The sequence below is a fragment of the Danio aesculapii genome, chromosome 14, assembly GCF_903798145.1.
Source record: "Danio aesculapii chromosome 14, fDanAes4.1, whole genome shotgun sequence".
In the NCBI taxonomy this organism is placed as follows: Eukaryota; Metazoa; Chordata; class Actinopteri; order Cypriniformes; family Danionidae; genus Danio; species Danio aesculapii.
This window is the reverse complement of record NC_079448.1, coordinates 13,542,341-13,565,234: the sequence shown is the minus strand read 5'-3', so window position 1 is coordinate 13,565,234 and position 22,894 is coordinate 13,542,341. Positions and strand designations below refer to the sequence as shown.

Below are 22,894 nucleotides of genomic sequence, written 5' to 3'. Positions count from 1 at the left end.
CAAACAAATTAGGTTGAACATTGTTCAATTTAATTTGTTTGTTTAAATAATAATTGTTTAAAAAATAAATTGTTTGCAACAAGTCACAGCACATCAGCATCTGTCACTTTTTGGGTCCCCTTGAAACATTTCCGTTGTGTTCCGTTGTTTTTGTGTTGTGAGAAAACACAGTGCGTTTTCGTAAATTGCTTACATGGTGGGAAAATGCAGCATGTTTTTTAAAAATGTGTATGCATTGTGACGATTTGCAGCATGTGTGCTGTCAAACTGATAAAGATCTTTTATCAATTTGCTAGTGTTCTTTGTAATAGCACATGTTTTCATAAACTGCAGCACATTAAGCTCTCCCGGCCACCATTCATTTTCTTTTCGGCTTAGTCCATTTATTAATCTGGGGTCGCCACAGCGGAATTAACTGCCAACTTATCCAGCATATGTTTTATGCAACGGATGCCCTTCCAGCCACAACCCATCACTGGGAAACACATACACTCATTCACTACAGTCAATTTTAGCATACCCAATTCACCTGTACCACAAATGTCTTTGGACTTGTGGGGGGAAACCGGAGCACCCGGAGGAAACCCACGCGAACATGGGGAGAACATGCAAACTCCACACAGAAATGCTAACTGACCTAGCCGAGGCTCGAATCAGCGACCTTCTTGCTCGGAGGCAAACATGCTACCCACTGCACCACCGTGTCACCCTAATTCATATTTATTTTAATCAAAAATACCTAAAATTAACAATGGAGAAAAAGTTTTTTTATGAGATTGCAGGTGTTTAGTTTAGATTAGTTATTAGGAATTTTTTCAGATCTAAAACATGCTGGTGACACTTTTTATATTGCATTATGTGGTACTATATTTAAATTATCGTGTATACTTTTTACGCTTTTCAGCTTAGGATCATTGGTGAGACAGCCTATGAAAAGTGTCATTTTACTGCATCGTGATAATAAACAAGTGGCTAATTTGTTTCAAAAAAGCATTTTTATTAACATTTTTATTAACATTTTTATTTGGCAAGCTTTGTCAAAGTCACCCTGGTTAAACAATGCAGTTTTCACTGTTTATCAATTTTCAGTTTTATTTTATATTCAATTAATAATGTTTTCAGTGCATTTGTAAAGGTTTCCTTTTAATAAATGCTTATGCTGAAACATGTTTACAGCCAATTTATGGCTGCCGATGCGGTAGAGAAACTAATAGTAGTGTTTTTGTAGTGAAAACATTTCGTTGACACAAAACACACACAGACGCACAACCACCAACACCCCCTTCTGCATCCTTGAGCTTGTTTCCTGCAACAGGAAGCAGCAAAAATCCCATATGATTCTTTTCCTGTTGGCCAAAAACACGACTTCCTATCCATGTGTCCAGGTCAGTTGAAATCAGCATGAAGCTGGAGAACGTGCACCTGTGTGAACCTCAGGCCAAAGCCAAAGAGAAAGACAATGAAGTTTGAACAGCTCCTCTGGGCGGTGAAATATTTACCCTATTGGTTCTCACAGTAGAACAAAAAGCTTTCATTTATGAGTGAAACGCATTTCATTTATGAGTGAAATGAGTGAAAAGCACCACAAAACAAATAAACCAACGGTGAATGATTAATTTAAGAGCTGTCAATCTGAGAGATTAGTACAATCCCAGTGCACTCTGCTGTAAAACACTCCCTGATTAGTTTTTACTAATTGTCCCCATCCATTGAAATCACCTGTATATCTGAGATCTGCTTTAATTTGGATGAATTTCCTTTTTGATGGCACCTATTTTTGAATGAGACTCATTCCAATTCATAATCTCTCTTTGGATGAGGAATTTAAAATAGTCTGACAATGACTTAAGAACAGATTTAATTGGATCAGTCCATTTGACAAATACCGTTCAATTATTTTTTTGAACCTATTTAAAGGGATAGTTCACCCAAAATTAGTGATGCATAGTTCTGATCATTTTACTGACTCTGACCTTTGAGTCTCGTTCATTGAGATGAATGAATCTTTTTTTGTGTCATTTCTTTCAATTTGCCAAAATATTATTATAATCTTACAAGTTGCTTGCAAACGCATCTACAACTAACCCAAAGGTTGATTGTTTACCTGAACTTTGTCTATGACTATGTCAGCTCACCTCTTCTGACAGGTCTTCAAATTTGAGTGGTTTGTTCATGTCATACGGACAGTCCCATATACACATAACCAATGCACACATTCAGAGCCGAAAGGAGCCATGATGATTGATTCACCTTTCGAGTCTTCTCGATTTAGAGTCATTTGTTCATCACTTGACAGCATGCAAAGAGATAACTAAAACCCTAGGACTTGGATCAAATCTTTTTCAGGCTCTAAATGCATATGATTGGCTTCTGTCTTTCAGGTGATGAAAGAAAGACTCAAACCAAGGACTTGAGAGATGAATGGATCAAATCTTTTTTCGGCTCTAACAGCATATGATTGGCTTCTGTCTTTCACGTGATGAACAACGACTGAAACCCGAAACTAATCTTCTCCTCCACCTGCACACATGTGCGCATGTGCAAATGAATGAGTCACTCCCTGAGAGGACTTGTCATTCTAGAGTCATACAAGAGATTCGTTCAAAATGAACGAATCATTTAAGAAAGACCCATCACTACCCAAAGTTTGTCATGAAAATGACAAGAAGTTTGTACTCATCACACTCCCACATGTATCAAGAACTGTTTGACCAAGTCAGGTTAATGGTGCAACAGGAAAAAAAACAGCTGAATGAGAGAAAACAAGCTAAAAAAAATAAAAACAGAATAAAAACCAATAGTTGGTGATGATGTATACCACAATAGGACATTTTAAAGCAATTTCAGTAGGCCAGTGAGACAAAATTAAAACGTTTTAAATGTACAAATTTACTGATAAAGTTTGATAAATGGTGCAGATTGATTTTAATTTTGTTAATATTGACAAAATATTTCCCAGCACTATACTGGGCCTGTGAAAGTCAGACTCAACTGAGAATCTGATGTTACAGATAAACCAAATTATATCAAATGTATATCTTGCTCTATAGAGTGTGTGTGCAAAACTATTTGATTACAGCTTCATCAGGACAGGTTTTTTTAGCAGGAGTGGGATTTTCACAGCCCTGTATTGGAAATTTGTTTGTTTTTTGCATTAGTTGGAGGAAATAATTTCACTCTTATTTAAAAAGCCACTTCTTGGGTAAGATGTAAATGTATTACTAGTTTGAACCCCAAATTCATTTATGCAAACTCCTAACAGGCTGATTCTGTGTATGTTAAGTACTTAACTTTACATTAATTTCTAACAATAACTATAACAACCATTAAAGACAGGACCGATTGGAGAAGCAAACAATCATGCTTCTCTGTCTGGCAATCTGATGGTCGAAACCTGGGTTTGGTGGTTTTCAAGTATAATATTTGGTGGAAGGGGGATTTAGGACACTTTGGACAATTGTTGAAGTTTGATGTGGAGAAATCTGACTGGCCTGCACAAATTGCTGACCTCAAGCCCATTGAACGGCTCAAAATAGATGAATTAGTGGAGATAGTGAGCCAGGTTTTCTTTTCTAAAGTCAGTGTCAATGATGAAGTAAAGCTGTACTCGTGAGGCAATTTAACATTAAGTGACATTCATTCATTCATTCATTCATTCTCCTTTGGCTTAGTCTCCTTATTAATCAGGGGTCGCCAGAGCAGAATGAACCGCCTTATGCAGCATATGTTTTACACAGTGGATGCCCTTCCAGCCACAACCCAACACTGGGAAACACCCATACTCTCTTGCATTCACATACATCCACTATGGCCAATTTAGTTTATTCAGTTCACCTATAGCGCATGTCTTTGGTCTGTGGGGGAAACCAGAGCACCTGGAGGAAACATGCAAACTTCACACAGAAATGCCAACTGACCCAGCTGAGACCAGTGACCTTCTTGCTGCGAGGCGACAGTGCTGACCATTGAGCCTCTGTGTTGCCTTTGACATTTATTTTCATTTATTATTTTTTTATTAACATAAGACATAGTGAATAATAGTGGCATGTGCCACAAAAACCTGACATGACGTCTATGTACCAAGGCAGCTTCAGTGACACAGGACACTATACATCATGTTCTAAGTTTAGAGGTACATGCCACTACTATCCATGTGCAGAAGTGTCACTAAGCATGTTCTCTGTGGGTCAGATGTTTCATCACTTAAAGTAAAAATTCCCTTTTTAAATTTCCTGGCTTGACATTGTAGCTACAAAAACGACAACAACAACAGAATACACCTCTGTCACAACTCAGAATAGGTTACTCTGTTCTTGAAGTTTAACATTGTATTAGATAGCTCACTCACTCTACACTAAAATAAGCTTCTCCACTTTTTTGTTTTATTTATTTATTTATTTATTTATTTATTGACGAATAAAGTATGATTATTTTGCACATTTAGCGTACATTATGCGATGTGTGTGTGTGTATGTGTGTTTCTGTGCATATGGAAGAGAGAAAGAAAAAACTGAGAGCTGTGTCAGAGCGGAGCTTATTAATATTCATGATCTGTGCAAATATGGTCAATAAAGACCTTCTGATTCAAGGAGTATTTTAGGAGTAATAAATAAGCTTGTATAAAACCATTTCTGCAGAATTTATTGAACTTACCTTAGCCACATACCTAGATATCAGAGAACAACTTAACTGTACCAATGGAGTTTATGGCACCATTAAGTCCTTTTGGAAGTTTGCTGAGGACCAGACAAATAAAAATTATGCTTTGTTTTTGTTCAACTTCATTTTTAAAATAAGATGAAACAACACAGTTCTTGAGTTTTTTGGGGGGACAACTTAATTGTTTTATGTTTAATCCACTTAAACAGTGTTGAGCAGAGGCATAGCTACAAGTAGTGACGCTACTAGCTTAACTACATTTCTCAGTAGCCTGGCGGTAGCGTTGCTACCTTATAACTTTTATTCAAGTAACGCATCTACATATATACAGTTGAAGTCTGAATTATTAGCCCCCCTGAATTATTATCCCCCTGATTATTTTTTTCACCAATTTCTGTTTAATAGAGAGATTTTTTTCAGCGTATTTCTAAACATATTAGTTTTAATAACTCATCTCTAATAAGTGATTTATTTTATCGTTGCCATGATGACAGTAAATAATATTTTACTAAATATTTTTCAAGATACTTCTATACAGCTTAAAGTGACATTTAAAGGCTTAACTAGGTTAATTAGGTTAACTAGGCAGGCTAGGGTATATGCAAGCTATTGTATAATGATGGTTTGTTCTGTAGACTATCGGAAAAAAAATAGCTTAAAGGGGCTAACAATTTAGACCTTGAAATGGTTCATAAAAAATTTAAAACTGCTTTTATTCTAGCATAAATAAAACAAATAAGACTTTCTCCAGAAGAAAAAATATTATCAGACATACTGTGAAAATCTCCTTGCTCTGTTAAACATAATTTGGGAAATATTTAAAAAAGAAAAATTAACTCAAAGGGGGGCTAATAATTCTGAATTCAACTGTATATATATATATATATATATATATATATATATATATATATATATATATATATATATATATATATATATATATATATATATATATATATATATATATATATATAGTTTACTGTTGTAAAGGCTAAAGTATACTATGGTAATTATTATTAGTTCATCATAGTTACTAATGATAATACATTTTGTAGTGTAATTCATTAATGAATAGGTGTAAATATACAATACAGTATAATGCTTATTCCTAAATATTTCCCTTTACTTTAAATTACTATAATATTTTAAATGTGTAACACCTGGTTTTATTGGATTTTTAGTTTGTGCTGTTATATACTATAATTTGTTTCAGTTTGGTACAACATATTATTTACAGAATATATGATTGACTTGATTGCTTGTTTAGTTGCTTGATTTAAAAATGAAAATTGCAAAAATAGCTAAGATGTATTTTTTGCCATGTAGCTTTTAGATTAGCTTGCTACATTTCCCAGCGGTTTTTAGTGTAGTTAAGTTACATTTTAAGTACAGTAGCTAATAGCTTAGCTCACTACATTTTTGCCCCAGCTTGCCCAACACTTCACTTAACTTTGTAAAAACTATTAAGGTAACCTGTTGTCTCCACACAAATTGATTGTGTGGAACCCAACATTTTTTACAATGTACTAGTAGTGGACTTTGGACTAATGTTTGATAGCCACTGGTTTGTGAAACAAAAATTAATTTAATGTAAAAAAGCACTCTCTTTGAGCAGAATGATTCAGTGCAGCAGCAGCTGAGGACAGACAGAGGAAATGAGAGCTTTCAGCGTCACAGAGTGGCGACATGACACCTTTAACAAGCTGCTCTCTGCATCCTGTCACTGATAAGAGCAAGCCAAGAGAAACAGCCATTGCATTACCACACACACACACACACACACACGCACGCACGCACGCACGCACGCACGCACACACACACGCGCACACACACACACACACACTGGCTCTGGAGGGTGTGTTTGCTTCTATAAACAGCAATTTCAAGTAGTTTAATTAGAGTCACAGTACTTGAATGCCACTTATTTAACAGATAAAAGTTATTTAATTCAGTTGCAATTTATTTGTGTGTCATTTCTTATACATGGCTGCAATTTTTTTTTCATCTGTGTGTGTTTTGCTGCATTTGACACGTCACAATAGCAATATTTTTCTCTGTTGCACATGGTTTTGTATTTTGAACAGTGTAATGAAAACATGTGTTAGTAAGGTTTAATATCGAGCTGTTTGTAAGATATTTTTTTGTAGTTTCAAAGCCAAATATGCAGTGTCATTGGTGTCTTTGTTGTAAGCTTCATGGCAGGCCAGAAATAAAATTTTCTACAATGTTGCAAATAAGATTGACATAGTATACACTAAACCAGAGATGCTCAAGGTAGGGCATGCGAGCCAAAGATGGCCGATGGTAACATTTGGTTTTGCCTAACATCACATCTAAAAAGATAAGGAGAATGATGGGGAGGTGGTTGGGGCAAATGCCTTTGACAGAGATCGTCACATAACCTTTTGTTTCTTGGTCAAATTAGGGACTACAAAAAAAGCCAAATAATATTAAATGTTTTAATTAAATGTTGGTAATGAATCAGACTTCTAAAATGTAAATACTGTCAGCTGACAGATAGAGGACAATGCACAAGACATCGGCGAGCAAACCAAGGCAAAGACAGGAGCAGTTTGACTAGTGTATTCAACATTGAACTCCATTGACTTATAAATGGGATTGTTGATGTTTTTACTATAATAATTTAATTGTAATTATAGTTACGATTTACTTATCTCACGTCTCTCTGATCTGGGTATTTTCAGTGGTGTAAAGTAACTAATTACAAATACTCAAATGACTGTAATAGTAGTTTTTATCAGGAATTGTAATTTACTGAGTAGTTTTATAAATGTGTCCTTTTACTTACCCTTGAGTACATTTTAGTGCTGTATCTGTACTTTTACTCCACTACTTTCCTTCAACCTACAGTCACTACTTTTATTTTTTATTGTCTATGGGGATTAGAAAAATTAGTCCTGCGAGTCCAATCAAATCACACATAGAAGTTAAATCGCATCATAATGAACTACCTCAAGACATGTGTGCTTTATAAATGCAGCAAACTGTTTGGAAGCATTCAAAGTGTTCAAGAAGATGTCCAAAGTCTTTACACGCATTGACGCAGAGACTGTTTAGATGCATGTCACTGATGAGAAGATAACGAATATATGATGACCGAAATGGCCTTAAACACCCAGCAGGCACAAGACGTCAACATGACGTCAGATTGACTTTGTACCCCAACGTCATAGGAACATTGCATTTTGTTTGGAAATGCGAGTTCAGAACATCAGAACTCAACATCAGGCCAACGTCCAACCTAAACCAACCAAATTTCAACGTCTAATGATGTAACAGCTTGGCGTTGTGTGGACGTTACCACTATTGACATTTATCAGATGTTGGATTTTGGTTGCCATACCTAATGAATAAATGTCAGTGTTTGACGTCAATATGATGTTGATTTTAGATGTTTGGTCGACGGTGAAATTTGGTTACTTTCCAAGTTATTTTATTGTACGTTAAAATAACATTGTCCTTAGATGCTGGCTAGATGTTGAATTTTGGTCACCTGACGTCACAACCTAAATCTAACCTAATAATAACGTCTTATGATGTTTTGTGCCTGCTGGGCAATAACTAGTTGCACTACAGAATGTTACGTTTACACACATCGACAAATTACAAGTAAACGCATCAGTTTTTAACAGCGTAATACTCACTACTCACTACTCTTGAATACTTTTGAAAGGGCTACTTTTTACTCATACTTTAAGTAATAATATCAACCGATACTTTTTACTTTACTTGCACTACATTTTTAAGTAATGGTACTTTTACTTGAGTATGATGTTTCTGTACTCTTTCCACCACTGGGTATTTCTGGTACTGCTCTTTCTTGGTTTTCTTCATATCTCTCAGATAGACAATTCTTCATCTCTGTTAAGGATTTTCGGTCACCCACTTTCCCCCTGAAGCGTGATATCTATTTGCAGGGAATTATGAAATTAGTTTGGGGATTTTGTGTTGAGATTTTATTTTTTTAAATAAATTAAAGCCGGCAGCTAGTTCTCTACAACTCTCATATGGACGCTCACTGAAGCTAAGCAGGGCTGTGTTTGGTCAGTACCTGGATGGGAGACCACATGGAGAGGCTAGGTTGCTGCCAAAAGAGATGTTAGTGAGAACAGCAAGGGGTGCTCAACCTGTGCTCTATGTGGGTCTTAATGCCTCAGTATATTGATGGGGACTCTATACTGCTCAGTGAGCGCCATTTCTCAGATGATATGTTAAACTGACTTCCCCAGGTCTGTGGTTGTTAAAAATTCCAGGATGTCCTTTGAAAAAGAGTAGAGGTTTAACCCTGGCATATCCATATTATAACTGGCTTGATCAATCTGTCTTCTCTCCACCAATCAGCTGGTGTGTGTTGTGTGGTCTGGCGCAATATGGCTGCCGTTACGTCATCCAGGTAGATGCTGCACACTGGTGGTGGATGAGGAGATTCCCCAATGTGTAAAGCACTTTGAGTGTCCAGAAAAGCGCTATATAATCATAGGGAATTATTATTATAAAAGCCAGTGTTCAATTGGCAGCAGTTTTTAAAGATAATTTCAAAGATGTTTAAGGTAAAATTAGATGCTCTCACTAACAGGCCCAGACATCAATTCAACATGCTAAATCCGACACATTTCATCTGCCACAGGACTCCACTGTTTATATGTGGAATGAGGACTAATCTGAGCAAGTGTAAAGTGAATCAGGTTTTGTAACTGATTGTAAAAATTGGAAGTGTTACAACTAACCCTTGTTACAACTGCATCCAATCCCCCCTACTTGCATATACTCAAAACAATATAAAAACACACTGTACACTCGCTAACTTCCTTTCTAATTCAGTTGTCAAGTATGTAACTGATGTTATTGGATGTTATCCTTTACAGACTGCTTTTTTCCACTCTAGTAAGTCACTTTGGACAAAAGCATATGGCATGTAAAAGTAGGAACAAGTAAAAAATAAAAAGCAAAACAAAGAACTGAGAAGCAATTACTGTTAATCTCATCAGACCCTGATTATTCACGTCACTAGATCTAACTTTTGTATAACAAAAAAAAAAAAACGCATAAGAAAGGTTTACGGTGTGATTCCACATTGTTTCATTTAGCTGCTTTATACAGTGGCAAAACCAGGCAGATGTGCAGTGCACTGCTCTCTCTTTCATGTCACATGAAAGCCTTGATTTCCTTTAGTTACTCTTAAATACAGACACGTGTTCACCATTACTTCCATCTCAAGCTTTTTCCAGAGCATTACATCTGAGGTGAAGACCTATTTATGAGAGCACACAGCAGCCATTAAGTTATTTATTTATTTATTTTTACTGGTTTCAGATGGTAAACGACTACAGCTCCATTTCCAGAGACATTTTAATGATACTAAATGTAATCACAAATATTAGAAAATACTACAAAATATTACAAACAAAAACAAATGTTCAGAATAAAAAAATGATGAAGAGCCAGCCAATATTCAGATATAGTCATCCAAACAGAATTGTAATCCTCAGTTCAGTAAAAGAAATTAAATATCTGGCAGTACATAATATAATTTCAAGGGAAAATAACAATAATTCATGAGTTCATCATAGTGGAAAATTTTTTTGCTTTTTGTTGATTTTCTAGCTGTTTTTCTAGATCAAACATGTTCACTGAAAACATGCATCAATCACATGTTTAAACTGCCTTTCTCACTCTTTGCAATGTGCAGAAATGTGGAAATGGATTCATAAATAGATTAATGAAATTAAAATGAATATTGATTAAACATAACATTTAATTAAAATAAATACATTAAAATTAATTGTTAAGTAATCAAACAACGTTTTGCTTGAAAATCGTTATGTACAGTATATATAAAGAAAGTCCTAACTTGAAAGATTTCAATCAGACATTGATCTCCAAAGGGAAAAAAACATGGAGCTATTATGCTACTTGTTGTGATGCCGTAATGCTTTGTTGTAATTAGTAACGTCCTGGAGAATGTAACTTGTTTTCAGTGTTTCATCAGCATTTTCCTAAAGTAAAAGCAAGTGGAAATCTATATGAGAAATTCACATTGATTCGCACTGTTATTTTGTTTTGCAAAGTCGTAGCGCCTTCTAGTGGTCAGAAACACAAAACACCACACACAGAGATGAGTGTCAAATATTCTTTGAAATGTAGCCAGTCTTATAGATTTTAAATACATGGTTTCACATATACAACTGCAGAAATTAGAGAATGCTTACAATGAAGTTAATGACTAATATGGACACTCCAGTCAAAGGTTTTGGATCAGTAAGATTTCTAATGTTTTAAAAAAAGCCTCTTCCACTCACCACAAAAAAAAAAAAAAAAAAAAAAAAAAAAAAAAATCGTCTGGAATAAAAGCAGTTTTGAACTTTTGTAACCATTTTAAGGTCAATAATATTATTAATTGTCTACAGAACAAACCACTGTTTTACAATGACTTGCCTAATTACCCTTAAGCATTTAAATCGTAATTTAAGCTGAATACTAGTATTTTGAAAAATAGTAAAATATTATGTACTATCATTATGGCAAGGATAAAGCAAACCAGCTATTTAGAAGTGTGTTGAAATATCTTCTCTTTGTTAAAAAGATATTACTTACAGTTGAAGTGAGAAGTATTAGCCCCCCTGTTTATTTTTACCCAACTTCTGTTTAACGGACAGAAGATTTTTTTCTACACATTTCTAAACATAACAGTTTTAATAACTCATCTCTAATAACTGATTTATTTGATCTTTGCCATGATGACAGTAAATAATATTTGACTAGATATTTTTCAAGACTCTTCTATCTTCTATACAGCTTAAGTGACATCTAAAAGGCTTAACTAGGTTAATTAGGTTAACTAGGCAAGATAGGGTAATTAGGCAAGTTATTGTTTAATGATGGTTTATTCTGTAGATTATCAAAAAATATATAGCTTAAAGGGTCTAATAATTTTGACCTTAAAATGGTTCAAAAAAAATTAAAAACTGCTTATTCTAGCCGAAATAAAACAAATAAGACTTTCTCCAGAAGAAAAAATATTATCAGACATACTGTGAAAATTTCCTTGCTCTGTTAAACATAATTTGGGAAATATTTAAAAAAGAACAAATAATTCAAAGGGGATTTAATAATTCTGATTTCAACTGTATATCATCTATTTTATATTAGCTTTCTTTAATGAATAGCTATTTTAGAAGAACCAAAGCATCCTTGCAAAATAAAAGTATTAATTCTAATATTCCCTAACCAATATAAATAAATAACTGATACTAGCTGCAAGCTTTTGAATGGCATACAGTGCATCATTTCACAAAAGGTATTTATTTCAGATAGATTGAGATCTTTGGATCTTTCTCTTCATTAAATTATTCTGAAAATAAAAATAGTCAACATTACATGTATATTAATAAGCAAATCAGCATATCAGGGTGATTTCTGAAGGATCATGTGACTGTAATCATAAAAAAACTTAAGCTTTGAAATCACAGGAATAAATTACATTTTACAATATATTAAAATAAAAAATATATCTTCAATAATAAAAATATATTAAAAATTACCATTTTGCTGTACTTTGGATCATGTAAATGCAGACTTTTTGATGTAGTGTAACATGAACATAATATGCACTTGAATTTTATTGTTTTATATTTACAGTGCTTTGTTGACATTTTTAATAGGATTGTTGTGTATTTTTTACCCCAGTAAAGTTATCTCTATGTCAGAAAAAAATATGAAATTAAATATGACACATGAAGTAAACATTACATGTTAGGGAAGCAGACGGACAAACAAGGTGATTAAATGATGAATGTGGTTTATTAACACAGCGGAGCACAAAGGTATAATGATGTGGAGTAACTGAAATTCGGTATAGCTGATTATCCTTCTTTGGAGTAGGATGGACACACCAGAGGACTTGCGGGGAAGACAGACTGACGATACACACAACTCTGACAGGACACTGGGAACGCTGGACAGACTGGAAGGAAACAGAGATCAGGTAAGTTCAAGAGACGAGATAATATGATAGTGACTACCAGGAGGTACTCGCTATGAGTCCCCTTCGTTGGAACGAGACCGGACAATGAGCGAAGTGAGGTGTGTGCTTTTGTAGTGAGTTCGAGAGATCGGAAGCAGCTGTGCGTGATTAGTACTCAGGTGAGGTTGCGTGATACTGGTGGAAGAGCCTGGCCAATCCGTGACAACATAATACAAATACATATTACAATATGAAAAGTACACTTATTTACCAGTAGTCAGTGCATTAACAATTAGCGATAAATCTACTACTGTATTTGTTAATGTCAGTAAATATAAATACAATCATTCATTGTTAGATTATGATAACTCAAGTATTAAAAAACATTAATAGTAGTAATGTTTGATTTTCATAACTACTGGTAAATGTTGTCCCTGACAGAGCTAAAATTATTATAGCTTAATTAATGTTTACACTTTAGAACCTTATAGTAAAATATTAACAATATTTTAATTTTGTAAAATTACTCAAAAAACTGATTAAAATGTAATAATTTTTTATGTTTTTTTAATGACAAGTGTTATTGCTCACACTTTATAGTGAGGTTATATAAGTTTATGTATTTACTAACAAGAACTAATAAAGAACAACACTTGTACTCCATTTAATAATCCTAGTTTAACATGTTTACTAATGAATTATTAAAATCCAGGTTATACTTCTCAACATTAGTTAATGCACTGCGAAATAACAAGAACTAACAATAAACGATCTTATTTTCATTAACTAATGTTAACAAAGATTAATAAGTAATGTAGTACATAGAGTCAGGTCCATCAATATTGGGGCACAATTCTAACATTTTTTGCTCTATACACCAACGCAATTGATTTGAAATTAAACAAATCAGGTGAACGCTGTAGGAATTACAACAGTTTACATATGCGCCTCCCACTTGTTAAGAGACCAAAAGATTAATTTGGATGTAAATACCCTTAAATTAAAGCTAACAGTCTGTAGTTAAAGCACATCCTGTTCTTTTCATTCCAAATTCATTATGTTGGTGTATAGAGCAAAAATGTTAAAATTGTGTCGATGTCCCAATATATATAGACCTAAATGTATATTGTTTGTTCATATTAGTAAATACATGAACTAACATGAGCTAATGAAACCATGCAGTAGTGTTACCATTTTATCTCAAGTGAAGAAAAAAAACGACAACATAAATACATAATTCCCATATCTCCATGAATGCACACAGTTTATTAGAAGATAAAATGCCTGTAAAAAAATTTCGTTTATTTCGAAATGTAAATACAAACAGTAATAAGCAAATTTAACAACTTCTCGAGAACAATGTTTATTGCTGTTAGTTTTGCATGTGTACAAAATGAATGTCAAACTCACACTTTGTGGCTAGCCTATAGAGACATTTATAAATAGGTTATCAAGACTTCAACTAATTTCTTTCAAGGAGAAAAATAGAAATGAAATTTAAAACAGTGATCAATACAAAAACATTTAAAAGCATAAAAAAATATGCAACTATACAGTACTCCTAAAGTTAAATTATCGGAAGTTAAAAAGAATTATTAATAACATTTATTAAATTACCCATTACATTGTGATTTATTAACGTCTACCCCAACCCTAAATCCATTCAAAACAGTAAAATAAAATAAAAATAGTAATTATTGTTGTACAATGCCACAAAAAGGCCTGAGGACTTACCAAAATATGCAGACAATATAATGAAACAGATATAAACTTTGGCAGTGCTTTTACAAGATGGAGGTAGAATATTTGATAGTTTGGGTTCAATTGAGACGTCTAATTTGAGTTTCTTTTAACATGTAAACTTAACTTTAAGTGATAGTTCACCCAAAACTGATCATGGTCATCATTTACTCAGCTTTCACTTGTTCCAAACCTGCTTGAATTTTTTTCTTCTGCTGAACACAAATAAGATATTTTGACAAAACCTGTAACCATTGATTTCCATAGTATTTGATTTCCTACTGTTGATGTCTAGGTTTTCATCTTTCTTCAAACTATCTTATTTTGTGTACAACAGAATAAAGGAACTCATAAAGGTTTGGATCCACTTGAGGGAGAGTAAATTGTGAGTAAATTTTGGGTGAAAATCTCTTTAAGCTTTTGCCATACTTGTCAACATTTTACTGCAAAGCCTCTTATAAAATAATAAAATATTAAAATGAATAATTATAACTTTATAATCTATGCTTTATTTTTCAAGTAGCACCGGCAGTGCAGTAACTACACACTTAAACCTTGTCCTGTTTTCAGTTTCCTGCTGACATCTAGCACTTCATGTGTGTTCAGTCAGGCCCAGAACATGACTAAAGGTATGCAGTAGGTCCAGTCCCAGATAGACCTGCGTCAAGGTGCAGATAACCCCCAGTCCAGCAAGAGCGATCAGCACCCACTGCATCTTTGCACTGAAGTACAGCGGCTCCAGTCTGCCAGCAGAGAGGAACAGGTGAGGTTCAGGACCGGACAAACATCAACATAACAGTACTGGATCACTGACCTGCCCTTAGAAGACTCCGCATAGCCATGGAAGTACCGAAATCGTCCATAAAGGTACAGGAGCCCGAAGACCACTGCCAAAACTAAAGAGTGGGAAAATCCTTTAATATATTGGCTTGTTCTTACATTGTAAAAAAATGTATGATCAGTTAGTCATGACAACATATGTTTTTAGGTCATTGTAACTTATTAAACTAAGTTAATCCTGTTCTAACTTAATTTTCTGTGTTTCGCAAGCTGTTTTAAGTCAGTTTATTATTATAAAAGTTCAATGGACTCATGAGGGTAACTTGATTCAGCTTGATAATTTAAGGCAACCAGGATTTTTTTTTACACTGTATTAACTCTTATTAAAAATCAGGTTTTAGAATGAAAGATTACAGTGATGCAATCGAAGAACTAATTTAACTTCCAGAAAAGAATTTTTCACTAGCTGCATTTAAAGTCCCTTTCAAGGAACATCTGTTCACTTGGCGGCCATATTTGCAACATCTCCGAGTAGTTCATCCAAGATGAAATTCCTATTTAAATGAATGGGGGAATCCTGAAATCTTGAAAACTGCTGGCTGAACGTGCAATAGGCTATGGACGCTTTTCACAAGACTGTAATGATGCGTTTAACAGTCATCAACATATCAAATCTTTGAAAGTTTTTTATATTTCGATTTAAAAAAATTTATTAATATGTTTTTATGTACGTATTATCTACTAACCCTAACCCTAACCCTTACTTTGCATCAAATTACAAAAAACAAATTGCCGCTTGAGCGAGGCATTTGAAATGCAGAGTGTATGGGCAGGATATTTGACGTTGTTCTCTCTTCTGGCTGCCGTTATCAAGCTAACACAATTTTTTTTCCTTTTTCTAAAAGTCTTGATAACATCATTGTGGAGTTTTTCCTTTATTATTGCAGCAAAAAGGATTGTAAAAAAATATTTGTTGTACTCTCCCATTCACTGCGCTCAAAGTTTACCCAACTATGACAACCTCTGCTATTGAGAAACCCAGAAATGTGAAAAAGGTCCATATGCAAGAGGACTTTTAATTTTGAATAAGCCAGCTCAGTGTCATACCATTGTAAACTCTTTACTTTTGGGATCTGGTTTCTTTAACATCATTGATTGTCACAACTTGATTGAGACAGAATATTAGGTCTCACATACAGTAGCTATTTTTCCATCCACCTATTTTTATGCACATTTTAAATATGCGCATAAAAAATGGTTAATGGAAACGCCAAGATGCGCATAAATTTTGACACTGCACATAAAAAACATATGTGCATAACTGAGTAGGATAAACTTTTATTTGATAAGAAAAGATTTGCATAAACTACGATGCAAACACTTTTACCTAACAAATTTCAGTATGCACATTAAAAAAGGTCATGTGATTTTGTTATAAGAGATCATGTGATCACATGAAAATGTGTGAATGGATAAACCAGAAGGCTGAGCACACTGTAAAACATCTGAAATGTTGTTTTAGTCATTCTAAAATGCCAGTATTAGTGTTATTATATTATTAATGACCTCCAGAATCAAGAGCGCCTGTGCTCTGCGTCTCATGCCTTCAAACGCCACTGCGCATTCACTGCGTGTCAGGGTGCAAGTCATTTATTAAATGAAGAAAAGATTCACGCAGCTTCTCCTACCGCAGCAAATTATGTTTTTACTTTGGATAGTTGGCGAAAGTTAATCAGAAAGTGACGATTTTGTTCGCTTTGACTTGTTAGATGAAAACACTGCTGTCTTCGCACATCTTTTATGCAATAATCCAGTTTTGCACATAAAGTTAATTAGCATTTTTGGATGGAAACATAGTTAGTGTTGGGAAAAGTTACTTTTGAAAGTAATGCATTACAATACTGAGTTACTCCCCAAAAAAGTACCCAGCTGCGTTACTTAGTTACTTTTTATGGAAAGTAATGCGTTACGTTACTTTTAAGTTACTTTTTTCTTTTTTTGTTTTAAATAGAGGAGCTCTGCATTTAACCATACACTGTATAACTTACACCTTCATTTACCTTAAAAAAAACTCATAACATTTTTTTGAATAATGTCACCTTCTGAGAACTTCCTGCTGCTCTACATGCCGTATATACAGATTAATGAAAGTTTAAAGCAATGCGTTTTTGTTACTTTTGTGTTATTAGTTCAGTGAAATCACTGTCCATTAAGACTATCCTGTTTTCTTCCATGTGTTCAAAATAACAAGAATACTTCCATCACAGAAATGTAAGGCTCTGCCATCTTGGTTTTTGTCTGTTTCCGTGGAGAGCTCATTTTCTTACTGAGTGTGATTCAACGTGATTACACTCATTTTAATTTAGCAAACTATTTTTTAAAAGCGTATAAATTAATTAAATGAAACTTTTTTTAAAGTTACTCAAATATTATTACTTAATTTTTAAAAGTAATTCGTTACTTTATGCGTTACTTCGAAAAGTAATATTATTATGTAACTCGCGTTACTTGTAATGCATTACCCCAACACTGCTAACAAGAAACAGTCCCTGCATTAAATTCCATTTTTCAAAAAATGTATTTCACCACAGTATTTTCAATGGAGTTTCTGCACTCAGTTTCTTCTCCTCATGGCGCTTGTATTTAAATGGCCTTTCATCTCACTTACGCTTGAACAACTAAATGAATGCTGAAGTCTGTTTAACTGACTTACAGTAAGGCTGAAAAACACTTGCCATGCATATAGCCCATTAAAGTACATATTTCAAAACAGCAACAAAAACTGAAGTGACATGTCCTATTATTGTTGCTGCTTAAGCACTATTCATACATTTAAAACATGTTATTTCAACCATTTTGTTTTATGAGGAAATGTTTGCGTACGAACGCATGAACACATACGATTTTAAGAGATCCCTAAACTTACAACACATTGGGGGGTGATCATATCGTACAAATTAGCCACTAAATCAAAAAAGTTATGGGTGCCTGAAGTGTCCATCAGTTGCTCTGTTTAAAATCCTTTGTTCTGAAGGCCCCTATGAAGTGGTCAGTTATGAGCACTTTGGTTTGAAACAACACTAATGTGGCAGCCGTGATTGTTTTTACTGTTATTTTTTCACAAGTCTCCTTCAGAAGGCTACATATCTAGTTTGGAACATGCCATATATGTCATGGGATGTGATCTCTTGTCTTAATCAATGCAGGCACATAGTAGTCGCTAAAACTAACGCTAAAAAATGATTATTTGCTATTTCGACCAGAAGGCAGGACTTTCTTCGCTGTGTCTGCCATACTGAGCTTTGCACTTTTCCCCATTCATAGTAATGCAAATGAACGGTCTTTGTATATCGTCTTTCCTGAGTTTTCATTACCATTCAACTTGTGCAAATTGTGATTAAAGATGTAAACATGTCAATTTCACAAAAACAAAAGGAATCTGTTCATTCAGAAATTCAATATCTAATTTTCCTCTGGAAAACAACCTTACAAAAACACCTCATACATGGCCGCTCCCCAATATAAGGGACTTTCCATCCCCTGATTTCATGTATAACATACCAATAATGTGAATGACTTACCACAAGGAAAAAATATATAACATTGGTTACTGGAAACACCATATTTGTAATAATTTTTAATAATTCAATAACAATAATTATATATATATATATATAGGAAGGTTATTTAAAATGTGGAAAAAAAAACAAAAGTTTTAGTAATCAGGGATGCAGGCATGGGCAACTTCAGTCCTGGAGAGCCACTCTTCTACATAGTTAGCTCCAATAATTAATCAGATAGACCTGCGCTTTCTATTGAACTTAATGACACTGAGTATGTTTACATGGACACCAATAATTTTAATATGATTAAAACAATACTCTGATTAAGAGTCTACCATGTAAACAGTGATTTTTGATTCATTTCATTCGATTAAGGTCATAATCGAACTAAACAGAAATTGAATTAAGACATGTGGAGTATGCCGATTTTAGTCGCATTAATGAAGTGCGGTACAGACATGTAAACACCGCTATCAAACTATTAACATCATGTAGGATTTTTGATGCAATTTGCAATAGGATAGTCTATACACACATGGCTGTTTGACACTATTCTCTGCACCTACTGAGTCAGTGAAGGACCACAGACACCTGCATCATGAAATGTTTTTTCCCATATCAAATGCGGTGCGGTATAAAAATCCATTAAAACAACACTCTTCCCGTAGTTCATACTTACATACAATATCTCGTTTGTCAAGGGGGGCATGCATGAAATTTTCCTGAATAAAAGTGAAAGTGCCAAACTGCAGTTAAATTCCACAAATTAAAAATGAAACACCCAAAATTACATGAAAATGTGGAGGAAATGAGGAGGAAATGTGGATAGTGTGGTGACTCAATGACGTTAATCGAATGATGTGCTATAACATTCAAAAAGCATCTCATGTAAACACCTTAATCATACTATTGTCTTTTTCAGATTAAGGTAAATAATTTGATTACTGATGTCCATGTAAATGTAGTCAATGATCAACTTGTTCAGGTTTGTTTGATTTAGTGTTGGAGCAAAAGTCTGCAGGACAGTGGCCCTCCAGAACCGAAGTTACCCATCACTTTTATTTAGATCTGTTTCATTCCTTTATCCTTCAGGTGTTGTTTTAAATGTACAACAAAGCAACAGAAATAAACAATGTTTTGCATAAAATATTTTTTAGGTATTCTGTTTTTGTTTATATGCAAATCAGGGGTGTTAGATGTGGCAGTGTGATGGAAATTAATATCAAACATGAGGGCTGTTTAAACAAAACTTTCATATCTAAAACACAATGAAGTCTACTCTAGTCACAGTCTAGTCATCTCTATATACCAGTTTAAACTGGAGTTTTGCTGTCCTCCCATCCTTTCCCTGTATCAAAGTCACTAAAACAGGAAGTCAAACCATTTAATTCTTTTAAACATCAACATTTTTTAATAAATCAAGAGTTTTTTTTTGAGCTACGAGTTTAAAGAAAGCTGGCCAGATTCTGGAAAATGTGCAAGATTAAGCATTGTTCTGCATGTTGGGATTATAAGACAGAGTTAGTGAATAATACAAAATAAAAAAAATCTGTAAGGAACATTTCATGGAGTGGAAATGTGCTGAAAAAATGATGTCTGCAAAACTGTTGCTAACAATTTAATTGGGTTGAATTTAAACAAACAAATTAAATTGAGTAATGTTTAACTTAATTCGTTGGTTTAAATTCAGCCCAAATAAATTGTTTACTACCCCTTAACTTAAAAAAATTTAGTAAATCCAAGGAATCATCTTTGAATCATTTTTTTCAGTGTGGGGTGTTGCTGTTTAAGAGTGTGTAACAGAATGTGTATCTGATTTATTTATTTATTTCATAATATTATTAGTTTAATTCAAATCCTATTTAAACCAGTTGTCAGCTAATTTTTATACTGATTAAACTTCCAAGGAAATTTGGGATAGTATAGCCAAAATTACAATTTCTGTCATCATTTAGGCTTACACTTCATCTATCTATCTATCTATCTATCTATCTATCTATCTATCTATCTATCTATCTATCTATCTATCTATCTATCTATCTATCTATCTATCTATCTATCTATCTATCTATCTCTCTCTCTCTCTCTCTCTCTCTCTCTCTCTCTCTCTCTCTCTCTCTCTCTCTCTCTCCATCCATCCATCCATCCATCCATCCATCCTTTGAGGGAAACTGAAACTCACCTTGACTAAAGAAAACTCCAGCCAACCAAAGCGAAAAGACGAATATGGGGAAATATTCGGAACAGTTGGCTCTGGCGAAGCAAAAAGATGACAGGCAAATGAGGCAATGCCAGTCGACGTGAACAACATCCCTCTTAGGGTGGTCGTCGTGTCTATATTTGAAGAGTTCAAATGCAAAAACCTCTAAATGCCATCTGAAATTTCTCCTAATTTGAGCACTTTTCTCGTCTTTTATATTCAGTTGTTTCACTTTAAAGACAATGAAAAGTACTATTTGTCACTATAAAAGAAAAATTACTGAGTCTACACACAGGTCTTTGAGAAAATGCTGAATTTAGACGTAAATATTAAACGGCATTTAGAGGTTTTTGTTTCTAAACCTTACGTTTATTCATTTCTTCCGTCGAACTTACTGGGCTCGAAAGATCCTCTCAAACTCCGGTGGTCCAGTAGTGGCGGGAGGAGAGACCGAGTACTTTCTCCGAGCGTAGATCACCTGAAGAGAGAAGTACGCTGACGGGAAGCAAAACACATTTAGGCTACCACCACAACTCAAGCAAAAAAAAAAAAAAAAGAAAAAAAAAGACTAATTTAAATTTGAATGTAAAAGTAGCTTAATGTTTTAGGAAGTGTTACAGAGTGTATTATTCATTTAATTAGGTTGCACTTTATTTTACAGTAGGCTATGTGCCATGCTGAAATTATGAGGAACAACAGGTTAAGGTTAGGTTCAGGAGTGAGATGAATGGGACATACCTAATTTATGACACATCTACTCTGAAACAGAACTGTAAAATAAAATGTAACCAAAAATCTTTTGAAATATGGCCTAAACCTCAAGTATAATGGCAACATGGGCTTATCAAATGGTTTATAGTAAATGACAGGAAACCTAACAGGGCTTATCAAATGGTTTGTAAATGACCATCAATGTGTTCAAAGTCCAGCTACCACAGGGGAAAAAAATCATTAGAATACCAAATACATTCTTACATATAACATAGCAGGTTATGTAAAATGTATAACTATGCAACTTACATGTTTCATCATACAGTAAAATTGGCATATTATGAAAAGTAACAGTCTGACAAATAACATATAGTTTTGTATTTTTTGTATGTTGTACCTACTGCTATGTAGTAGTAATTTACCTTGTTCCAGCAGTCCCAGCACTGTGACCGCTGCTAACAGCACAACCTGGTCCAGCATCTTTCCCGTGGACAATGAGGTCAGTCATCAGACTGTCCACCTCTGACCAAAGCACACTCACTGACTCTACCTTCAGGTATTTATATCAGTATGACTATGTGGGCGGGACACATTACACCACTGACAGAAAGCTCTTTCAACACCTAGAAATGAAGATTTTTTTTCCTGGTTAATCATTGTGAAATAATCAAAAATTTTGCATAAGCATCTTTACTTTGCCACAGTAACATTGGAAAGGCATTTTAGATGACATTAGTGATCACCTTGAGTTTTTATGTAACTTAATAATTTATTAGTGTAAACTGTATGTAACCGGTGATAGGTAGATAGACAGACAGATAAATAAACAAAAAAAGCTGGGTTGTTTTAATCTAACATTGGACCAAATGTGGACTAAGTCAACTGTTGGGTTAAAAATGTAATTTAAACTTAACCCGGGGGTGAGGGGGGGGGGGGTGGTTTGGGGATCAACCAAATGTTCATTCATTCATTCATTTTTTTTTTTTTTCAGCTTAGTCCCTTTATTAAACTGAGGTCGCCACAGCGGAATGAACTGCCAACTTATCCAGCACATGTTTTACGCAGCGGATGCCCTTCCAGCCGCAACTCATCTCTGGGAAACATCCATACACACATACACTATGGCCAATTTAGCTTTCCCAATTCACCTGTCCCGCATGTCTTTGGACTGTGGAGGAAACCCACGCGAATGCAGGGAGAACATGCAAACTCCACACAGAAACAGCTGCGTGCGACCTTCTTGCTGTGAGGCGACAG

General features: G+C 34.4%; 1 protein-coding gene across 1 annotated transcript; it reads right to left on the bottom strand.

The window, feature by feature from the left end:
* Positions 1–13,981: 13,981 nt before the first annotated feature.
* On the bottom strand, positions 13,982–22,164 carry ltc4s (leukotriene C4 synthase). The gene is made up of 5 exons (XM_056472329.1): positions 22,060–22,164; positions 21,322–21,421; positions 20,909–20,979; positions 15,198–15,279; positions 13,982–15,126 (listed from the first exon to the last, which is right to left on the bottom strand). Exons 1-5 carry the CDS (start codon positions 22,115–22,117, stop codon positions 14,976–14,978), a joined length of 462 nt encoding a protein of 153 aa, XP_056328304.1. The 5' UTR covers positions 22,118–22,164; the 3' UTR covers positions 13,982–14,975.
* Between the last annotated feature and the right edge of the window lie 730 nt (positions 22,165–22,894).

Excerpts from the sequence above, each read along its gene's own strand:
- ltc4s (XM_056472329.1), bottom strand. The coding sequence starts at position 22,117 with ATGCTGGACCAGGTTGTGCTGTTAGCAGCGGTCACAGTGCTGGGACTG. Across the intron at positions 21,422-22,059 it reads GCTGGGACTGCTGGAACAAG|CGTACTTCTCTCTTCAGGTG; the intron begins GTAAATTACTAC and ends GCTTCCCGTCAG. Across the intron at positions 15,127-15,197 it reads GCGGAGTCTTCTAAGGGCAG|ACTGGAGCCGCTGTACTTCA; the intron begins GTCAGTGATCCA and ends CTCTGCTGGCAG.